Source organism: Lampetra fluviatilis, chromosome 68 (assembly GCF_964198595.1).
Source record: "Lampetra fluviatilis chromosome 68, kcLamFluv1.1, whole genome shotgun sequence".
Lineage (NCBI taxonomy): Eukaryota > Metazoa > Chordata > Hyperoartia > Petromyzontiformes > Petromyzontidae > Lampetra > Lampetra fluviatilis.
In genome coordinates this window covers 6,405,924-6,427,482 of record NC_136342.1, presented here as the reverse complement: position 1 = coordinate 6,427,482, position 21,559 = coordinate 6,405,924, and the positions used below count along the sequence as shown (strand labels likewise).

General features: G+C 53.1%; 1 protein-coding gene across 1 annotated transcript in view; it reads right to left on the bottom strand.

The window, feature by feature from the left end:
• Positions 1-3,859: 3,859 nt before the first annotated feature.
• Positions 3,860-21,559, bottom strand: part of LOC144952549 (NACHT, LRR and PYD domains-containing protein 3-like) — a 98,656-nt gene continuing 80,956 nt past the window's right edge. The window contains exon 9 of the mRNA XM_078883001.1: positions 3,860-4,023. Coding sequence (XP_078739127.1) covers positions 3,942-4,023 — 82 coding nt within the window. The 3' untranslated portion in view covers positions 3,860-3,941. The remainder of the gene's footprint in view (positions 4,024-21,559) is intronic.

Below are 21,559 nucleotides of genomic sequence, written 5' to 3'. Positions count from 1 at the left end.
TCAGAGTGCATCTGGAGCCTTTGGACCACAATAAAGAATTGGCCAACAGTTCATCTGATGATGAAGATTTTTGCTTCTTTGAAACCGACAACACATGAAGCCAGCAAAGAGTTGGATGGATATCTGGCCTGTGTTTCAGACACCAGGGAGTCTCTGCTCACGTTCCCTGCTATTTGCAGCCTCTTTATCAAGACTAATACACCTCTTCCTGCATCGGCTGCCTGTGAGAGGCTTTTCAGCACTGCAGGATTGCTTTTCAGCCCCAAAAGAGCTAGGCTTGACACTCACAATTTTGAAAATCAGCTTCTGCTTAAGTTAAATCTGAGGTTTTACAACTTTGAGTAGCATGTTGCATACTGGCATTAGATAGACTTATAGTTTGATAATTAAATACAAACAGTTCTAAAGCAGGATAAAACATTGTATGCATTTCATTTAATGTTTTTTGAGATTAAAAGCTGAAAAAAGAATCTCTAGTTTTCATTCTTGCTGTTACTTTTACTTTTTTAATACTCAAGTACAATTTTAATGTGGTACTTTTTTACTTTTACTCAAGTAAGATTCCAGCCAGATACTTTTACTTTTAATTGAGAAAAATTTTCCCTTAGTACTTGTACTTTCATTTGAGTAACATTTTTGAGTACTTTTTACACCTCTGAGTGTAGGGGCGGAGCCTTTCTCTAGCACCAAGGGTGTGGATGCCATGGAAGGGTTATCTAGGGGGAATAGCCCTGGCAATGGTGAGAGATAGGGCGGGCAAGGACATGGCGCTTTTGGTGAACCCGAGAGGGCACGTGACCCGGTGCGGGGAAGCAGGTGCGGCTGTCCTTGAGAATGGAATCCGCCAGCCAAGTCTTCGGTCTTCGATCTTCGGGCATCGGACAAGCCATCGGGAGCCAGGCAGCATGTTAGCTGACCTGGCCGATTATATAGTATTCCCCTGTATGGTTATGTAGTTCAATGTGGTGGTCACCACCCTTCATCAGCATCCCGTGTGTGGTTATGTATCAAAATCCCGTGTCGTTACCCCGTTGGGTCCGGAATAAATGTGCTGCCTCCAGGTTTGAGCGTGGACCTCAATTCAGCCCACTACACCTGTACGACTAGATGAGTGTGAGTCTGTATCTCCGTTAGTCTGTCCCTGTAAGAGTCTTTCTATCTCAATGTGAGTCTGTGGAGCTGTACGTGAGTTTATGGGTCTGTGCCTGGGCCTTAATGTAACTTGAAGGCATTTGTGTGGGCCAATGATTATCAAAAAGGATCACGCTGCTCCGTAAGATTTCCAAACAGATTAATTATATTTATCAGTCTCGTGATGCCGTTAGCACAATCGATGATAGCATGGAGTACAATGACAAAAAACATTTAATGTTTTAAAATGTACAAAGCAACGCCGCATGAGTAACCAGGAGACTTCATCTTGTGAGTTACACTGAAATTGTATTCTTCAGTACGTAGTCCATGTGAGACTTTCGAATGCATGACAAGCAAGAGCAGTGAGTGATGTGAGACAACCACTCAGCACGTTCGATTATGGGAGGCGGAAGAGTAGGAGACATTGGGAGTGAGTCTCTTTCTTCTGTTTTCCCGCATTTTACCATACCATCACCACATACAACACGGTTGTCCCCCACACATGAGTACAACATAAATCTCCCATGAACGCAAAAACCACACACAAGGCAAACATACACAGATCCCCCGATGTAGCCTACAGAGGCTGTTGGGGAAAATACAGGTCTTGAGCACCTAATCAGGCTGACAAGGCACACGAGAGTGTGGAATGGCCAGGAAGATGCTCAGTCACCTTTGTCTCCCCAATGTTTATGTTTACATACAGCAACGGGTACCCATTGAAGGCTGAATATATTCAAATATCCACATAACAGCAATAACAGGCAATTAAGGCAAGTGTTGTAAAATGAGTACATTCTGTATATGGACATATTGGCGGTGCACGGCATAACACACCGATCCTAATAAGTCTGAAATCTATATTTTAATCAGCAAATCTATTTTATCGGTCGTTAATTGACCCTGTTGTCAAGTTTGATGCGATTCGAAGGTGTATTCAGTCCACTGAGACTTGTAAGAAAAAGGTCAATCTTTACCATTGATTTGGGTCCGGGGCACGCAATTTTGTTGGGCCGACCAGGAGGGCGAGCACCTGGAGCAACAGCAGCTTCATTGCGTTGCCTTACGAGCCTGGGGTGGCACTGGAGCATCATCTTCGTTGTCGTCTTGAACCGCTGATGGATAGTATGAAAAGTAGAGCTTTGAGATCGTTAGCGTTATGGTTATTGTGTAATGAGAGAGCACACCGACGGGTGACAGAAGGCTGCATAGGCGTTGCCTCATCGGCGATAGCAAATCAGGGCTCTGGGTTCCATCTGGGCCGAAGTTCACGGGCGGAGCTCGCGGGGGTATGCGGGAACCATCGGGAAGGTTCTGAGGGGGGCATGGTTAGAGGTGGGGCTTCGCTCCGCCGGGAGAGATATAAGGGGAGGCGAGAGGGGGACTCAGGGTTCGGACTGCGTCTCCTCTGCCTCGTCAACCATGTGGCAGCCTCGCGGACAGTGGGCGAGTGGTCTCCGACACCACCACGAAGTGGGGTGCGGGGAACGTGAGGGCGAGAGAAGCAGCGAGCGCGTGCCACGGTGTGAAAAAGAGAGAGAGACCATCTGGGGAGAGGGTGTGAAGCCAAGCAGTCGCAACTAATAAAGAAAGACGCAAGTCACAACAAGTGGTAGAAGTCGTTTATTACAATTGTAATGGCAACAATAAATGAGGGTAAAATATAAATCTGTCGTGAACAACCAAATGCTATTTAAGAACAATATCTTCCAATATAGGCAGAATGGTTCATGAAAGGTCAGAGTTCGTATTTCTCTAACCATAACCTAATCCTAATCATCCGAGCAAGTTAAGGGCACGAGTCAAATCTGTGGAAGGCACAAGTCAAAACATGGAGCCAATCGTCATCAGGTTGGGTGTGAAACGACAACAAACTGGGAAACTTCGTGTTCAGCTGTTCATAACATTCGTCTTATGACTGCTTCGACATCACGATAACTGATTTTGATGCAACATCACCCCGCAAATAAAATAATTATTGCGAAAAATGTGCTTTTTTATACCGTGTACCGCTGTACGGCCAATACGTTCATATAGATATGTATACATAAAGATAGATATAGCAAGTTTATTGATTTAACAAGGTTTTTTTAAGGTGACTTGGATAGCCTCATTTGCAGCGTGACCTGGGATACCAAAATTACAAAAGCAAAACAAATACATTATAGCAATGAAGCAAAGATAAATCAAGAGCAAAACTTACATGCGAGAAATCGACAGTATTGCACAAACATATTCATTAATACATTCCCTGTAGCGCAACTTGGCCTGAACAGATTATTTTTAGACCAATCATAGCGCAATAACGGATATAAAAATACATAAATATAAAACAGATATAGGGTGGCTAATTGGACTTATACATAAAGAGACAAGGAAATGTGTACGACTATGTGTATACACCCCCTGTGTACACACATCCATGCAAAACATTCGGACTCGGAGTGAAACCAGGGCGAGCTGCCAGAGCTTTTAAAATCCATCCTCCCTCCACCTCCTCCTACCTCCCCCATCACCCCTCCCCTACATCCCCCTTCAACTCCTCCCCTATATCCCCCAACACTGCTCCCCTATATCACATGGTCATAAACAAACGTACACATCATCATAGTCATCATCATCATCATCACCATAATTTCCAGTATCATGAAGCCACATTCACCCTCGGCTCCATGTGGAGCTCACAGGGCTCCCGCTCGTCTTTCGGCGATCAGAGCCCCGGGAGTGAAATGAGCCGGACTGCTGTGTGAGTCGCGTGTGGGGCAGCTCCGTCTGCTGCAGCGTCAGCGTCGCCTCTCAGCTTAAATCTAAATATTCAGGTCTCTTCTGTGAGTCCATTTTAACTTCATCTCATTCATCTTCTTCTCACTGAAGCCATTCTCTTTGATCCTGCAGCACAAAGAGAGAGGCTCACGCTGACACAGGGTTCACGCCGGAGCCTCAGGCATCCCCTCACAGCTTGTAACCAGCGCAACCTCAACAACAACCACACTCGATGAAGGTCTCCCCACGCTATTGGAGCTGCTTTGCCATATTTCACCCCGTGGGACAATGCAGGTCGGTGATGGCAGGGGCCACAGATTTGGCACCATAGTACAGTACAATGGTGTACTGTACTGTAAATTGCACTTTGTTGCCCACAGTGTAGCATTGCAACCTATAACACCTGTTTTTAATGACCAGTAGTCGCCCATCCAAACATTATCCAGGGACAATCCTGGTTATCTTCCAGTTTTGATGAGATTGGGTGCATTTAAAGTGGTTTTGTCACGTGGCAGGGTCTGATATAATGAATATTAAATGTGTAATGTAGTAACTCGGCGGGAGACGACTTCACGGGTAACACACTCTTTATTTTATCAAACTTGGTTACAGGTGACTAACACCTACTTTGTATCTCGGGTGACAAACACCCACTTAGCTACTTGGCGACTAACGCCCACTGAGCTACTCGGATGACCAACATCCACTTAGTACTCGGGTGACAAACACCCACTTAGCTACTTGGCGACTAACGCCCACTGAGCTACTCGGATGACCAACATCCTCTTAGCTACTCGGCGACTAACGCCACTGAGCTACTCGGATGACCAACATCCACTTAGTACTCGGGTGACAAACACCCACTTAGCTACTTGGCGACTAACGCCCACTGAGCTACTCGGATGACCAACATCCACTTAGCTACTCGGCGACTAACGCCACTGAGCTACTCGGATGACCAACATCCACTTAGCTACTCGGCGACTAACGCCTCTGAGCTACTCGGATGACCAACATCCACTTAGCTACTCGGCGACTAACGCCACTGAGCTACTCGGATGCACTAGGTCTTCAGCTCCGTCTTCGGGTCTTCAACTGGGTAACTCTCCCCGAGTGCTCTCGCGCGTCCCCCTTTATACCCCACCTGCGGACGTCGCTGCGAGCACCCACTTATTCGACCAATCGCCGGGCGCTGGCTACGATCCTCATTTCCCACATCTCATCGTGCCTCACCACTCACTCCGCGCCGCCCCGTCATCTGTCACTCCCGGCGCGCGCGTCCACACCACGCCCACAACGCGTGCCCAACCCCGCACCCCGCGCCGCCCCGTGATCCATCACTGTCACAGTCGGCGCACGTCAATACCACCACTACATCACCCCCTACCACATAGCTCGCAGCCGCCCCGGCTGCTATAAAAATATACAAACCCCCCCTGTGTGCCCCGTAACACAACACAACAACAAGAACAACAACTAAGCTAACAACACAACACGACGCGAACACTACCATCCGCAACCCTCAACCAATGCCACCGCGACAATAGAACAATATATACAAACCGGCGAGTGACAATAGCAATGTGTATGCAAAAAAAAATAAATGGAAAAATTTTTTTTTTCTTCTTTCGACTCGTGCAGTGTCCCCTTTTCTTCCGAGCGTCCCTACAACGGGACATTACCCCGGCAGAGGGGAACACCGGGCGAGCTCGGTGTAGAGCAAAAAAACGTCTTCATGAAAATTGTTGAGACCTAGCCCGAGTCCGCCTTGCCGGTCCGTCGTACGGCACCAGACGCGGTTGAACGTCCGGTGGTGCCGGCGGTTCAGGAAGACATCGGCCAGGCATCGAGGACTCGTGCGTGCCCCGGGGTTCAGGCTCTCGACGGTCAGCAGCCGTCAAGCCCGAGGCACCTGGGGGTGGGTCAGGTGGAGACACGTGAGGAGCAGCCTGCGACACCTCCCTCCCCGAGTCGACGGTCACATCACACGCCCGGTCGTCACGGCACAGAACGGGGTCACACGGTGCCGCATAGGGCTTCAGTCGGGAGGGGTGCACATACCAACGGCGTTTCCCCCATTTAATCTGTATACTCTGGGGTCGTGCAACCCGCACAATTTCCACCGGTCCCCTCCAAGGTCTCAACAACTTGGGGGACGTAGCCAACGGTGCATGTGGACAATGCAGCCAGGCCTTATCGCCTGGTTTCCAATCATGCGTATGCACCCTCCGCTCATGCAATTTCTCGTTTGCAATTTGCCGCGACCGCGAATTCAACCTTGCCCCCTCCCGCGCTTCAGTCAATTTGGCGATATTAAATTTGATGTGGTCTGCCAATTTAGATTTTGCACGTGGCTGGGAAATCCCCAGTTGGACGTCCATGGCCGGATCGGCCTCCCGCCCATACATAAGAAAAAATGGGGAAAACCCTGTCGCCGCATGAGGGGCCATTCGATAGGCCGCGAGTACCCCCGGCACCTGTAAGTCCCAATCAACCTGATCGTCGCAGACCTGTTGGCACAACATAGACGTAATCGTTCTGTTCAGACGCTCAACCATCCCGTCAGTCTGCGGGTGGTAGGGGGAAGTACGCACTTTCTTTGTACCCAACAGGTCGCACACCTCGCGCAACAAAACGCTCGAAAAATTCTTCCCTTGATCCGTCAGCAAGCGTTCGGGGGCGCCCTTGTCCAACACATAACCCTGGACAAAGGCGTCCGCCACCGCCGCAGCCGACTGGTTGGCGAGCGGCCATGCCATAGGCCATCGGGTGAAGTATTCCACGCCAACCAGCAGGAACCTATTTCCCCTTGGTGTAACCGGAAAGGGCCCCAAGATGTCCAACGCTACCAATTCGTTTATACGCGAAACCTGAATGGATTGCAGCGGTGGATTAGCTGCCAATGGTGGCGGTTTCCTTTTGGCGCACCCTACGCATCCCTTAAGAATATTCGCCACGTCGTTACCCATCCCCGGCCAATAATAGTCTCGCTGGATTAGGGCGAGCGTTTTGTGAAAACCCAGATGCATGAGCCGTTCATGAGCTGCCAGAACAACCCTACCCCACATAGCAACAGGCACAACGAGCACGTGACGCCGGGACATGTTGTCCCACCTCATCAACAGGCCCTGTCTGCACACCCAGGAACCGACCCGCGCCTCCCCTTGTTCGGGAGCGCCAACTTTCCGACGCAGCGTAAGTAGGGAGCTGTCAGACATCTGGAGGCGGCCCCACTCAATGAGGGGCAACGACAACAGCGAATCCCTCCCCGTGGGGGCGTCCTCTCCCGGGGTGTCAGTGGCGGCGAGCGCAACTCCCGGGGTGCCGGCGACCGGGGGTTTGCACCGCGCTGATCCCAACAAACATGTGCAGTCCGTGCCCGGCGGCAACCGCGACAAGGCGTCCGCGTTTGAGTGCCGCAACCCCTTGCGGTAAATCGTCGTGAATTGGTAGTCTTGAAGGACCTCCAACCATCGGGACAATTGGCCCGATGGCTGTGCCACGCGCATAGCGTATTGTAGAGCCGCATGGTCCGTCCGGACCGTAAAATGACGGCCGTAAAGATACGGCCTGAATTGCTGTGTAAAAAACACAATGGCTAACAATTCACGACGAGTTACGCAATAGCGTTGTTCTGCGGGGGAAAGAACCCTACTACCGTAGGCGACCACCCGTTCAACCCCCCCGACCACCTGTGAGAGCACCCCCCCGATACCCGTATTGCTGGCGTCCGTGTCAAGCAAAAACGGTAGTGTGAAATCGGGGTAACACAAGGGGGGAGCCTGCACCAAAGCGTCACGGAGGGAGCAGAACGCATCCTCCTCCTCTGCCCCCCAGTGAAACCTCACACCCTTAGCCGTCAAAGCGTGCAGGGGCTTGGCTATGGTGGCAAATTGCTTGACAAAACGACGGTAATAGGAGGCAAAACCAATGAAACTACGAACCTCCGTGACCGAGGTTGGCGTTGGCCATGAGCTGACGCAATGCGTCTTAGCAGGGTCCGTCGAGATCCCTGAACGACTCACGATATGGCCCAAATACCTAACCGATTCCCGAAGCAGAAAACATTTAGCCGGTTTAAATTTTAGCTTAGCGGAACGCATCCTGAGGAACACCGCTCTCAGTCGCTGGAGGTGCTCCTCGAAAGTCCGACTAAAGACGATAATATCGTCAAGATAAATCAAACAGGTATCCCATTGGAGGCCCAACAAAACCAATTCCATGAGTCTCTGGAACGTGGCGGGAGCGGAATGTAAGCCCATGGGCAAACGGTTGAATTCAAATAGGCCCCCAGGTGTCCGGAAAGCAGTTTTAGGTTTTGACTCGTCATCGAGTGGCAATTGCCAAAATCCAGAAAGCAGATCGAGTGTGGAAAAAAACTGCGCTCCCGCCAAGGCATCCAGCGACTCATCCATCCTGGGGAGCGGATACGCATCCGCCATCGAGATTTTGTTTAAGCGGCGGAAATCGACACAAAACCGCAAGGACCCGTCCTGTTTCTTTACTAGGACAATAGGAGCACCCCACGGACTAGAAGAGGGCGAAATGATATCGGCCGCCAACATATCATTAACCGCCGATTGCACATGTTCCTTCTCGGCCGGGCTGAGCCGGAAGGGATTCTGACGAATAGGGGCCGCGTCCCCTGTAGCTATGTGGTGGCGCAACAGGTCAGTGCAGCCGATATCGTACTTATGTTTGCTGAACACGTCAGCAAACTCGATGAGCAAACCCCTCAATGCTCCCAATTGCACCCCGGACAAGTTAGCAGAACCCGCACACAGCGAGTCCAACCACTCAGTCCCCTCATCACTTTGAGGATGCGACTCGACAGTAAAATCTGCTTGAGCCACGAGCCGTTCCTCAACGGGCAGCGGCGCGGCGTGAGCCAGCACCGTTCCCTGCGCAATTACGGCCGGCCGCGACCCCGTATTCAGGACCATTACGAACGGCTCACTGTCCCCTCTCACCACGGTTTGAGCAACCGCTAAGTCGAGGCCCTTACTGGCTCTGTTTGACGGCCCCAACAGCACCCCCTGTGCCTCCGCACCCACCTCGAGTGGCTTCCTGAACCGAAGGGGTACTAACATTTGCGATCCCGGGGGTACCCGTACAGTGTGAGTCGCCAGCGCCTGCACCGTCGCACAAACCGTGCGCACTTTGATAGGGCTCGACAAGAAGGCAACCCGCCGACCTGACGGAAGCTCTATGCAGGCCTGATCAATAAGAATTTTTATGGGCATTTTTGACAAAAAGTCCGTACCTAGCAAACAGGGAACGGCCAGCGATGATGATACAAAAATAGGGCCCGCTAATTTAATGTCCCCAATGCAAATAGTCGCCCGAATCTGGCCGATGATCCCCAGGGATCCCCCATTCGCCGCATAAAATGGCACGTCTACTGGCAGAAGGGGTCTACTTTGGACGGGAAGAATGTTATAAATAAGGTCCGAGATGATGGTGGCCGACGCACCCGTGTCAACAAGCACCCGGACCTCAACCCCGTCAATGAACCCCGTTATCACGGACGACCCGGCTGACGCAGCCACGATCCTGTGGGCCAATTCGGACCACTCGACTGCTTGCGGGCCGCGTACGGACCCCCCTCGCTGAATTGAACCCCCGGCACCCAGCCGCGAACCCCCCACCGCGAAGCGGCGACCCGAATGTGCCGTGTTTGTGGACCGAACGTGTGAGGTGCCGCGACTCGCCGGGTTTTGTTGGGATGACTTGTGGCCCTGGTCGTCGTCCCGACGTGGTCCTGCGGCGCGCTGACGCGGGGCCCGGCACCCGGCTGCGACGTGACCCCGAAGGCCGCAGTTGTAGCAGACGACGGACGTCGTAGGTTTCGGTTGCTCCAGCTTGCGGGGCGAACGTGTGGGCGAACGACCTCCCGTTCTCCACTCCCCCGGACGCGATGCAGCGAAGGCCTGCTCCTGCACCGCAGCTGGCTGAGGTTCGGCGATCGTGGCGGCCAGTGCCGCGTTCCCCGGCCATTTGCAGACGACCCCCGGCTTGCGTTTGAGGACCTCGTACGCGTGAATGCTCGTGGCGATCGCCAGGGAGCAGATCTCCATCTCGTCTGCCACGTTGATGGGGACCCCCAACTCGTGGGCCAACACCAGCAGCTGCTCCGTCACCATGGCGTCCTTCCCCTCCTTATCCATGCGGGGAAAAGCTGCGTCCGCCAAGGCGAGTAGTGCCGTGCGGTAGGCTAGCGTCGTTTCCCCAGCCACCTTCCGCCAATCGTAGAACTGGTGGCGACACGTGGAGGGCGGCCCGAACACCTTCGCCATCAGGTGTAGTGCGGCCTGGAGCGTAGAGCGGGACGACCTTGCAGCAGATGTGAAGGCTGCAAGCGCGTCGTCGTCAAGCATCGCTGGCAACGCACGCAGGGCAGTGGTGTCGGACCACCCCGACATCTCCTGATGAGCGAGGAACCTTCGTTGGAAGGCTCCCCAGTCGCCCCCATCCGCCTTGAACGCCGACAGCGCAGGCAATCTTTGCTGGAGGACCCGATCGTCGTCGACGTCGGAGAGATTTTCCCGCGCTCCGCTGGAGTTGTGTAAAATGTCGGCTCGGTTGTCAGGCGCAAAATGGAGGGCTCCGGCGCACGCTGATGACGTGGGCTGCGCTGCGCGGAGGTGTCCGGCCACGTGGCGTCCGTCTTTCCCGCCAATCAATGGCGGCCCCTCAAAAACGGCGGGAACTCCCAGACTCTTGGCGCGAAGCGCCTTTTGGCGGGATCCCGCCAGCCTCGCTCCTTCCTCCAACCCTGCAGCCGTTTTCCCGCCCGCTGGAACGGAGATCTCGGCCAAGATTTCAGCGGCGGCGAGCAGCAACTCCGCCAACCGGGAGTGTGCGTCTTGGAGGCTGGTGTCGGAGGCAAGCAGAGCGTCGGCCATCACCGCGAGGTGCTGCATCGGCGGCCACTCCTCGTCCTCTCCTCCCGAGGTTGGTGTCCCCGGTACGCCGTCGTCGTCCCGACCTCGCTCGTGGGTACGGGTAGTCTTCCTTGTGTCCATACTTCTTGAAGACAGGTTTACTTCTGACGCCAGTTGTAATGTAGTAACTCGGCGGGAGACGACTTCACGGGTAACACACTCTTTATTTTATCAAACTTGGTCACAGGTGACTAACACCTACTTTGTATCTCGGGTGACAAACACCCACTTAGCTACTTGGCGACTAACGCCCACTGAGCTACTCGGATGACCAACATCCACTTAGTACTCGGGTGACAAACACCCACTTAGCTACTTGGCGACTAACGCCCACTGAGCTACTCGGATGACCAACATCCTCTTAGCTACTCGGCGACTAACGCCACTGAGCTACTCGGATGACCAACATCCACTTAGTACTCGGGTGACAAACACCCACTTAGCTACTTGGCGACTAACGCCCACTGAGCTACTCGGATGACCAACATCCACTTAGCTACTCGGCGACTAACGCCACTGAGCTACTCGGATGACCAACATCCACTTAGCTACTCGGCGACTAACGCCTCTGAGCTACTCGGATGACCAACATCCACTTAGCTACTCGGCGACTAACGCCACTGAGCTACTCGGATGCACTAGGTCTTCAGCTCCGTCTTCGGGTCTTCAACTGGGTAACTCTCCCCGAGTGCTCTCGCGCGTCCCCCTTTATACCCCACCTGCGGACGTCGCTGCGAGCACCCACTTATTCGACCAATCGCCGGGCGCTGGCTACGATCCTCATTTCCCACATCTCATCGTGCCTCACCACTCACTCCGCGCCGCCCCGTCATCTGTCACTCCCGGCGCGCGCGTCCACACCACGCCCACAACGCGTGCCCAACCCCGCACCCCGCGCCGCCCCGTGATCCATCACTGTCACAGTCGGCGCACGTCAATACCACCACTACAAATGCACTGGATATACTCCACTACGACTCCCACTTCAGGCAATGGCCCTTCTTTATAGCAAACAAACGTGCTATGAAGACGGGCCATTTGTTTTTAGGAGTAGTAATAATGAATAATAATAATAACAGTGCATTAGAGTCTATATGCACCGTTAGTGAACTAGTGGCCATGGGAGGTAATGACAAGGGAGTCAGCCGACAGTGCGAATGCACTAGTGGCCACGGGAGGTAATGACAGGGGTATCAGTTGTGAGTGCGAAGGGACTGGTGGCTACGGGAATGATCGAGAAGGGAGCGTGGTCAGGTGACGGAAGAGTCTGCCGGTGGAGCGAGCGTCCAGAGTGAGCAAGAATGATCGAGAAGGGGGGTGTGGCCTCAATTGGTATATAAGAGAGATGTGCAGGAGACTCGGGGCTGTTGCAGTGGGGTCTCCACCTGATGTCAAGTGTCTTCAATAAGACAAGTACCATCTCAAGGGAAGTGTGTCAAGTCGTTATTACACTTACATAAAACATGTGCGAGATATGAGCAGCAGAGCTTACCAAAGACTCCTCAATGATTTGTTGGTGCTGATGATGGCACGGAGGGCCGGGATCGATTTGTCCGTCAGTGAACAACGCTGCAGACTAGAGGGAAGAGAAGAGACGTTGAGTGGGGGCTGAGAGAAGTAGTGAGGGTTGTGAATCGAGTGGGGGGTGGGGAGGGGTGAGCGTGTGAGGGGCTTGGTTGTGTAAAAATGTGGAAGATTCGTGTGTGTCATTACCTACTGTGTGTGATCATTGCATGCCAGCTTTAAAAGGGCCAGCTTGAAAAGAGAAAATTGCTGTTGAGGTTAATGGGGTTAAACTGTGATATTTGTACACGTGTGTGGGGGTGTGTTCATGTTTCTTGACAACTGTGTGAATCTGCATTTGTATGTGTGAATGTGTGTGTAATAAAGGTCGTGGAAGCGACTTCTGGAATCGGGTCTTTATTTGTCTTTCGTTCACAACACTCCTGTCTTACTCCTTCACGCTGCTAACAGACAGCGTGAGAGGGAGAAAGAGAGAGACACGCGCGGCCACGTGGCAGCCTGGACCCCGCTCCAGCGTGACCTCACCCTCCGTTCGTTCCAGATCTGACCACGTGTTGTCCGTCTCCACCCCTTTTAATACCCGGGTCACGTGGTACCTTTCCACCAATCCTGGTTAACCTCCATGGAATCTTCTAGACTCCATCATACGATCCCAGGACCGTGCCTCTGACTCGTCCCCCCATTGGCTGTGGCTAAATCCAGCAGATCCAATCCTCTACTTACAGATGTCACCTTCCCATTACGTCAGTGACACGCCCCTAGACTTCCCCCCATTGGCTATGGGCCAGGACTGGTAGAGCCAATCATCGTAACGAGGCGTGATCCATCAACCACCCGGATATATCCTCACATTACATCACCCCCCCCCCCCCCCGATGTAAAAAGTCAGCCGTCTCGGCTGGGGAAAGAGTTATAGCCCGAAACCTTTGAATAACATCTTAGGACATCCATGACGCATTAACAAGGTAAGGGGAGTAGGGCACCAACGCGCAGAGGAATTAAAACATTACAACCGTAAAAACAACCGACATACATTAGGGTGCCCCTGTAGCGCAGTAACACCAGGGCCACAGACCGCAAGGACAACAGTATTAGCGAAATGGGAGAGACTTCGACCGCGTACGCGACGCCGGACCCTCTCCTCCCCTTGCGCATGGTTGCCTCGCCGACTGTTCAGCAGGAGGTGGGTGTAGTGGAGAAGAAGAATATTTTTCGGTTTCCGTTTATGTCTGGGACAGGCCCCGCTGGAGGTGGAACGTCCGGGGTCTCGTCATCCAAAACCTGTGCGTCTGCGGGGGGTAGAACACGGCCCCGCTGAGGATCAATCGGCGAGGCAAGTGGCACATTCGGCATGCCAGACCCTGGCAGGTCAACAAGTGGGGATGAAGGGCCAGCACGTGGGTCAACATAGGGCTTGAGCCGCGACGAATGAACATACCAACGACGTTGGCCGTACTGGATGCGAACACTCTGGGGATTCCGAATGTCCACCAGCCTCACAGGCCCCCGCCAAGGCCTGTGCAGTTTAGGGGACGTACCCACTGGCACCTGAGGGCAATGGAGCCATGCCATATTGCCCACCGACCAAGGAATGTCAGTTCGTGATCGACGCGCACACCTCTCATTCCTTGCCTGCGTACGGGCCGTCGCACATTTGGCGGCCTCTCGCGCCTCCGTAACCCGTTTAAGCGAGTCTCGCTCATGGTCAGGCAAGGAAGGGGACGGTTGTTTCCCCGCTGCACCAAGTTGCACATCAATCGGGGGTACATTCTCACGGCCATAGATCAGAAAAAATGGCAAATATCCTGTGGACGCGTGCAGAACCATGCGGTATGCCGCCAGGACGCCAGGTATTGTGACAAAGCATGACCGAAAGGGTGCGGTTAAATCGTTCCACCATGCCATCCGTTTGCGGATGGTAAGGGGAAGTGTGGATTTTCTTTGTACCCAAGGCAGAGCACACGTCTTTGAGCAATTTAGAGGAGAAGTTACGTCCTTGATCCGTGAGCAGCCCTTCAGGTGCTCCCTTATCCATGACGTACCCATTCAAGAAAGCCTCGGTGATGGATGAGGCCGTTTGGTCAGGTAGAGACCAGGCCATAGGCCAGCGAGAAAAGTATTCGACCCCGACCAAAAGGTATTTATTGCCCCTAGCCGATGGAGGGAACGGCCCAGGATATCCAGAGCAACCAGCTCATTAATACAGGACACCTCGATCGATTGTAGGGGCGGGACATAATTTTGACGTGGCGGTTTCCGCTTCGCACAATCATGGCATGACCGGATAAAGCTAGTGACATCCGCCGTCATGCCTGGCCAAAAGAAATCCTTCTGCATCGCGGCCAATGTTTTCTGCACGCCAAGGTGCATCAGCTTGTCGGCGTGCAGCGCCCGGATCAGATCGTGGCGAAGGGACGTCGGCACAACCAGGCGTGAACGGTCCGACAACCCATCCGTACACATTAGTAATCCCGCCTGGCCCAGAAACAACTGCCATTTCCATCCTGCCAAATGAGATCTCGGTTTCCCGACCAATTCCCACAGTGGGGCCAAAGAGGCATCAGCCTCTTGCTCGTGTAGCCACACCAAGTGCGGAAAATGCAGCGTATTGTCGGTGCCAACGGGTTCATCCTGGCCTTCATCCTTTGACATCGCCCCCATGACCGGACAGGGCGGGGTAGGCAGCGCCGCACAGCGGTGCGTACCCATCAGACAGGCGCAGGGAGGGGTCGCGGGCAACCAGAGAGAGCATCCGCGTTGCCATGGTGAGTACCCTTGCGGTACGTGATCTCGAAAGAAAACTCCTGCAGCGATTCTAACCACCGAGCCAATTGACCGGATGGTTGTTCCAATTTCAAAGAATATTGCAAGGCAGCATGGTCAGTACGCATGAGGAATTTCCTTCCATACAGATACGGCCGGTACTGGCGAACAAAATGGACGATTGCCAGCAATTCCCGTCGCGTCACGCAATAGCGCGTCTCGGCAGGAGACAGAACCCTGCTGCCGTATGCCACCACTCGCTCGACCCCGTCTTTCCGTTGCGACAAAACGGCCCCTATGCCGATGTCGCTAGCATTCGTGTCAAGGATGAACGGCTGGGAAAAGTCTGGGTAGTCGAGTGTTGGAGCGGTGGCCAGGCGATCCCGGAGAGATTGAAAAGAGTGCTCCTCTTCTGGGCCCCATTTCAATCTCTGATTCTTCCCTGTCAGAACATGCAGCGGCTTAGCCAGTGTCGCAAAATTCTTAACAAATCGGCGATAGTAGGATGCGAACCCTTTAAACCGCCGTACGTCGCCCACTGAAGTGGGCGTGGGCCACTCTCGGACATAAGACGTTTTCTGAGGGTCCGTGGACATACCGTCAGAGCTGACGATGTGTCCCAGGTAGTGGACAGATCGTTGCAAAAGGTGGCACTTCTTTGGTTTAAATTTAAGGTCAGCCGACCGCATCCTTTGAAAGACAGTCTCCAGCCGTTGGAGGTGTTCTTCGAAGGTGCGACTGAATACAATTATAATCCTCCAAATATATGAGGCACGTTTCCACTGCAGCCCCGTTAGCACCAGTTCCATCAGGCGTTGGAACGTCGCCGGTGCTGCATTCAAGCCCATAGGTAGGCGGTTAAACTCAAAGAGGCCCTGCGGCGTGCGGAATGCCGTTTTCGGTCTGGACGCGTCATCGAGGGGAAGCTGCCAAAACCCAGACGACAGGTCAAGAATAGAGAAGAAATTTGCCCCCGACAAAGCGTCCAACGAGTCGTCCATCCGTGGCAAGGGGTATGCGTCCGCCACGGATATCTTATTCAATTGGCGGAAGTCTACACAAAACCTCATTCTGCCATCCTTCTTTTTAACCAACACCACCGGCGCACCCCAAGGACTGTTGGATGGCGAAAATGTATTGGCCGCCAACATGTCGTCCACCACGCCATGCACGTGTTTCCTTTCTGCAGGGCTCATGCGATGCGGGTGCATACAAATCGGTCCCGCCGCACCGGTGTCGATATGGTGTGACAAGAGCGAGGTATGGCCCAAATCCAAATCGTTTTTACTGAAAACGTTAGCGTACTCTGACAATAGTGAATGCAAGGCACTCCGCTGCGTGGCCGACAAGGACATATTTTCCCGGCACAATTCTGCGATCCATCGATCGCCCGAACGATCAGATTGTGGCATGCCAGCGGCCATTTTTGTGGGTTGGTGGCTCTCAAAGCTGGTGAAATCGGTAGTGACGTGAGCCAATACCGAGCCAGCCGGAACGACCACCCGGTCCGGGCCCCCATTTAACACTGACCAGGCCGAACGATAGTTTGAGCCGCCATTAGGGAAAACGACTTAGCCACAGAGTTTGACGGGGACAACAACACACCCGTCGCATCGTCCATGGCTTCCAACCGCTTTCGGTAACGCAGCGGAATAAGCATTTGTGTGCCCAATGGTACTTCTACCATGACGGCAACAATCGAGTTAACAGCGTTTCCTGGGGGCAAACGGCCCAGTAGGGACAGCAGGAAGGACATTCTATGGCCCCCTGGCATTTCCAAGCAACCTTGATCGACGAGTATTTTAACGGGCATCCGACGAAGAAAACGGTGCCCAATATGCATGTGACGGTCAATGAACGCGAGATCAAAACTGGTCCCACCGCGGTGATATTCCCTATAACAATGCGCACATCTACTCGTCCCAAAATACCCATCCTACCCCCATTCGCAGCAACGCATGCATCGTCAGCCGGTCGGATCCGCGACGTAGGAATGGACAGGAGATGAAAAATAACATCGGAAATGATGGTTGCAGACGTACCGGTGTCCACCAAAATACAGACATCGATCCCATCAATAGTGCCCCGTACCGTCGAGGACCCCGACGTGGCTGCCACCAACTTTCGAGCCAATTTTTTCCATTGTGTAACCGAGTGCGGCATCGACCCAGGTGACTCACAATTCCCTTCAGGAGTGGAAACATGGGTGCGAGTGGATGCGTGATGTGTCAAGACCTGCCGGGTGTCCGATATGTGCCGACTTGCCCGAGGGTGCCGTGGATCCGCGTCCGGTGGAGGAGATGGAAGTCGGCCCGACGGGAGCTGAGGAGGTTGAAGTTGGCAGCGGCAATCCCGGGCGAAATGGCCTCGTTGGCCACACTTGAAACATGTGGCCGCCTGCGCTCAGCGGTCGGTCGCTCCGGTCCCCGTTCGTGGACGTCCGGCCCCGTCACGCTGCTCGCGCGGCCGGCGTTTCGGGACCCAGCGAGGAACGGCTGCAATAACCTCGTCGTCGCTAGAGTCGTTGGAGCCATGGACGACACGACGTGGAGCCCATCCCAACGGTGGCCCGTCTATCTCAGGATCTCCCGTCCATGCAGCCATCTGGTCCCAGCGTTTTAGGTTGAACTTGGCGTCCAAACAGCGCGCCGCCCATCGAGACGTTAGCGGTTCGTGGCCGCACACCGGTAATGATATGTTAAGTTCCTGGGACAACTCAATCATTCTAGAAAGGATGAGAGGATCCAGGAGATCGGCTGACGAATCGGGGTAGGCGGCCATGGCAAGCGCCAACAGCGCCCCTCGGTAGGCCAAGGGCGATTAATCCGCTCCTCGATGCCGCTGCATTAATTTTCTGGTAGCCGCCGTCAGCGGCTTATAGAACTCCGCCATTTCCGCGAAAGCGTCACGCAACATTTTTTTCTTACTCGCCGGGATGGAGCGGAAGACTGCCAAGGAGATGTCGTCCAATAGCGTGGGCAAAGTCTCCAGCGCTTCTGCCTCCGTCCATCGCACCGACCGAAACGCTGACTCGAACCGCCAAGTGAACGCGCTCCAGTCGCCCCCGGCGACAAATTCTTTAATTTGAGGAAGGCGATGGCCGCGGTGAATATCCGAGGCCTCGGGCGTGTCAGATCCCGCTCCCTGCGTGGCAGCAACCCCGCCCAAGATGGCGTCCAGTGGCCGCGTGGCAGCAGCCCCGCCCAAGATGGAGGCCTCCCCCTCCATGGCAGGAGTAATGGTGGATGACGTTTCCCGCTGAAGATCATGGTCATCGGCCATTGGGTGAGTTCCACGTGGCCGACCGAGGGCCGCAGATGACGCGACTGCCGTTGCAAGATTTAGCAGGATCGCACGGAGCGACTCTATCTGCTCCGCCACCCGACGCCACCCCTCGTCCGCAGCCGGAGACGCCTCATCGCCAGCCTGTCGTCGATGCGCGGCGTCGGGGAGAGCGGCAGACGGCGGTAGAGGACGCGTGGCTCCCAGCAGCTCGTCCTCGTCCGCCTCGACATCTTCATCCGACGGAGGGTCCGGTGGGTTTCTTTTCTTGAGGTGCTTGGACATTTTTAAAAATAATTGTCGAAACAGTCTCAAGAAGCACATCTGTCACCAATGTATTAAAGGTCGTGGAAGCGACTTCTGGAATCCGGTCTTTATTTGTCTTTTGTTCACAACACTCCTGTCTTACTCCTTCACGCTAACAGACAACGTGAGAGGGAGAGAGAGAGACACGCGCGGCCACGTGGCAGCCTGGACCCCACTCCAGCATGGCCTCACCCTCTGTTCGTTCCAGATTTGACAACGTGTTGTCTGTCTCCACCCCTTTTAATACCCGGGTCACGTGGTACATTTCCACCAATCCTGGTTAACCTCCATTGCATGTTCTAGACTCCATCGTACGATCCCAGGACCGCGCCCCTGACTCGTCCGCCCATTGGCTGTGGCTAAAGCCAGCAGATCCAATCCTCTACTTACAAATGTCACCTTCCCATTACGTCAGGGCCACGCCCCTAGACTTACCCCCATTGGCTATGGGCCAGGACCGGTAGAACCAATCATCGTAACGAGGTGTGATCCATCAACCACCCGGATATATCCTCACATTACATGTGTATGTGTGTATATTTCTCAGTCAGTCGACCCGTGGCACCTGGGTCTGCCCTCCTGCCAGCGGGCGTTCGACACTTCATGTGGCCTCAAGGTGCACCTAGCCTGGCACAAGCGTCATGGTGATGTCACCACCACTTAGTGGCGAATGGCGGTTGTTGTTATATACCGTTTAGCAGTTAGCGTGCTGCACTACAAACCCGGCGATCCGAGTTCGATTCCTGCTCAACACCAGTGATGAGTATCTGAATCGGTCATGGGCATCCCCTAGGTCGACTCAGCTTCAAATGAGTAACTGGTGCTATGTGTAAACATTGCCATGAGGGAGAAAACGGCAGCCGGGCATGATGCTGGCCACAAAAAGCCACGAGTAGTGGCCAAGTGGAATGTGTGAACATTCGCTGTGGAGGAGGGGCTGACACTCCTGTGTGGGGAGCTGGACTGGTACTGCCTCGATCTCTGTGGCAGATGACATCTGCCTCAGTAGCCCGTGATCACTAATAATTATTTAATTGAATAAAACAAGTCAATGGTAGTGCCATACCTATCACCACCCAGAACCCACAGGATGGGTTCTGCAGGACTGGAACGTAGCCCTGGTGGAATGCATGTTTAAAAAGAGGGACTGTATTAATTGCAACAACTGCTGGGACATATCACTTTGCCAAACATGCTGAGGAGAGGTTTGCGGAGCCCCAATGTGGTTTTAGAACGGGGCTGTCCAGCAGGAGTGTAGGGAATTTCAGCAGGACCTACATCGCTGCTTTATTGACCTGGACAAGGCCTATGATACCATCAATATAATGATACCATCAATATGATGATACCATCAATATGATACCATCTCTCCCCCACCCATCCACCGCAACGCTGCAACACTCGAATTGAGGAAAACAGTCGCCTCAATACCGTCCCTCGTCAGCACTTGAAGTCATGCCAAGCCCCTTTGAACCACATGCGCTTAACCTGACATAATGCGAATTCAATCCTGATGAAGCTTGGCGAGCTGAATAGAGTTCAAAAGAACTCACAAACAAACACCTTGTGAAAGACCCAACGCAGAAGATCCCAGGGTTTGATCTTCCACGAAGCTCATGGTCCACCCTAAACCGCATCCACTGCACAGATCATGGCAGATGTGGATACCTGATGCACAACTGGAAAATTATAAACTTTCCAGTGTGTGACTGTGGTCATCCAGAACAGTCCGTTCAACGTGTAATGATATAATGCCCTGATCCACAAATACGAAGGAGATATCACAGCGATACACTCTGCTGGCTTGACCACCTGAATTTGCAGTTGTTGCTGTGCATCTACATCAGCCATACTAAAGAAGATGACCATCAATAGGCCTGGGCTCTGGGTTATTCTTCGTGGTGTTGGGGTACCTGACTCTCTGCTCAGACTCAATAAGGACCTTCGTGATGGTGGGCAGGCCTGGATAAAGCTTCGTAGCCAGGAGTCAGAGCCATTTCATCTTCACATTAGGGTTTAACAGGAATGTTCTCTGGCTCCTACATTATTTCACATATTTTTGATCACATAGATCTTAGGGAATTTCCATCTGTTATACATACAATGGTCAACCGTGTTATGTATGTTGACCTTTAAATTGCTGTTGACTTTGAGGAGTTGGAAAATCTGCTGCTAAATCTTGTGCCACTGAGAGATGGAACCTCACCATTAGCCACACAAAAAAGCACCTCCCTGGGTATTGTGTCAATTGAACACTCCATCCCCTCAACTCCTCAAGAGCGGTGAGGCAGTTGAGGAGATAATGCAGGAGTTCTCATACTTGGACAGTGTGCTCATAACTATTTCCAGTTTGGCAGCAGAGGGTTCAATACAAATCAGTCGAGCGGCGTTATATTTTTATCATTTGCATCATGCTGCGTCGAAGCTGCCTGGCCTGACGCTCCACACAAAGCTCCAGTCTTCTCAGCTCCAGTTATGCCCCTCCTTCTCCATGCTTGCTAAATCTGGACCCCTCTGAGGGAACATCTGCACTGGTTTGACACATTCAGGCCAGCCTCCCAACAATCCATCCTGTGTTTAATTAGGCTGGATTGTGCGAGGAACTCGCATATTCTTAAAAGATCTGGACACAGTCTCATCGGTGAGCTATTCTGGCAGGCAAGGCTGCGTTGGCTATGTTATGTAACCTGCATACACACCCACTGCATGCGCAATACGTTTTTGTTGGCCAAATACATGGGGATAAACAGCTACTGCACTGGCTAGAGAAGAGATGGGCTGATGTGGTACAGGAAGATGTGAAGCTGTGTGGACTTGCTGATGGATAGTACCAGTGGTTCAAG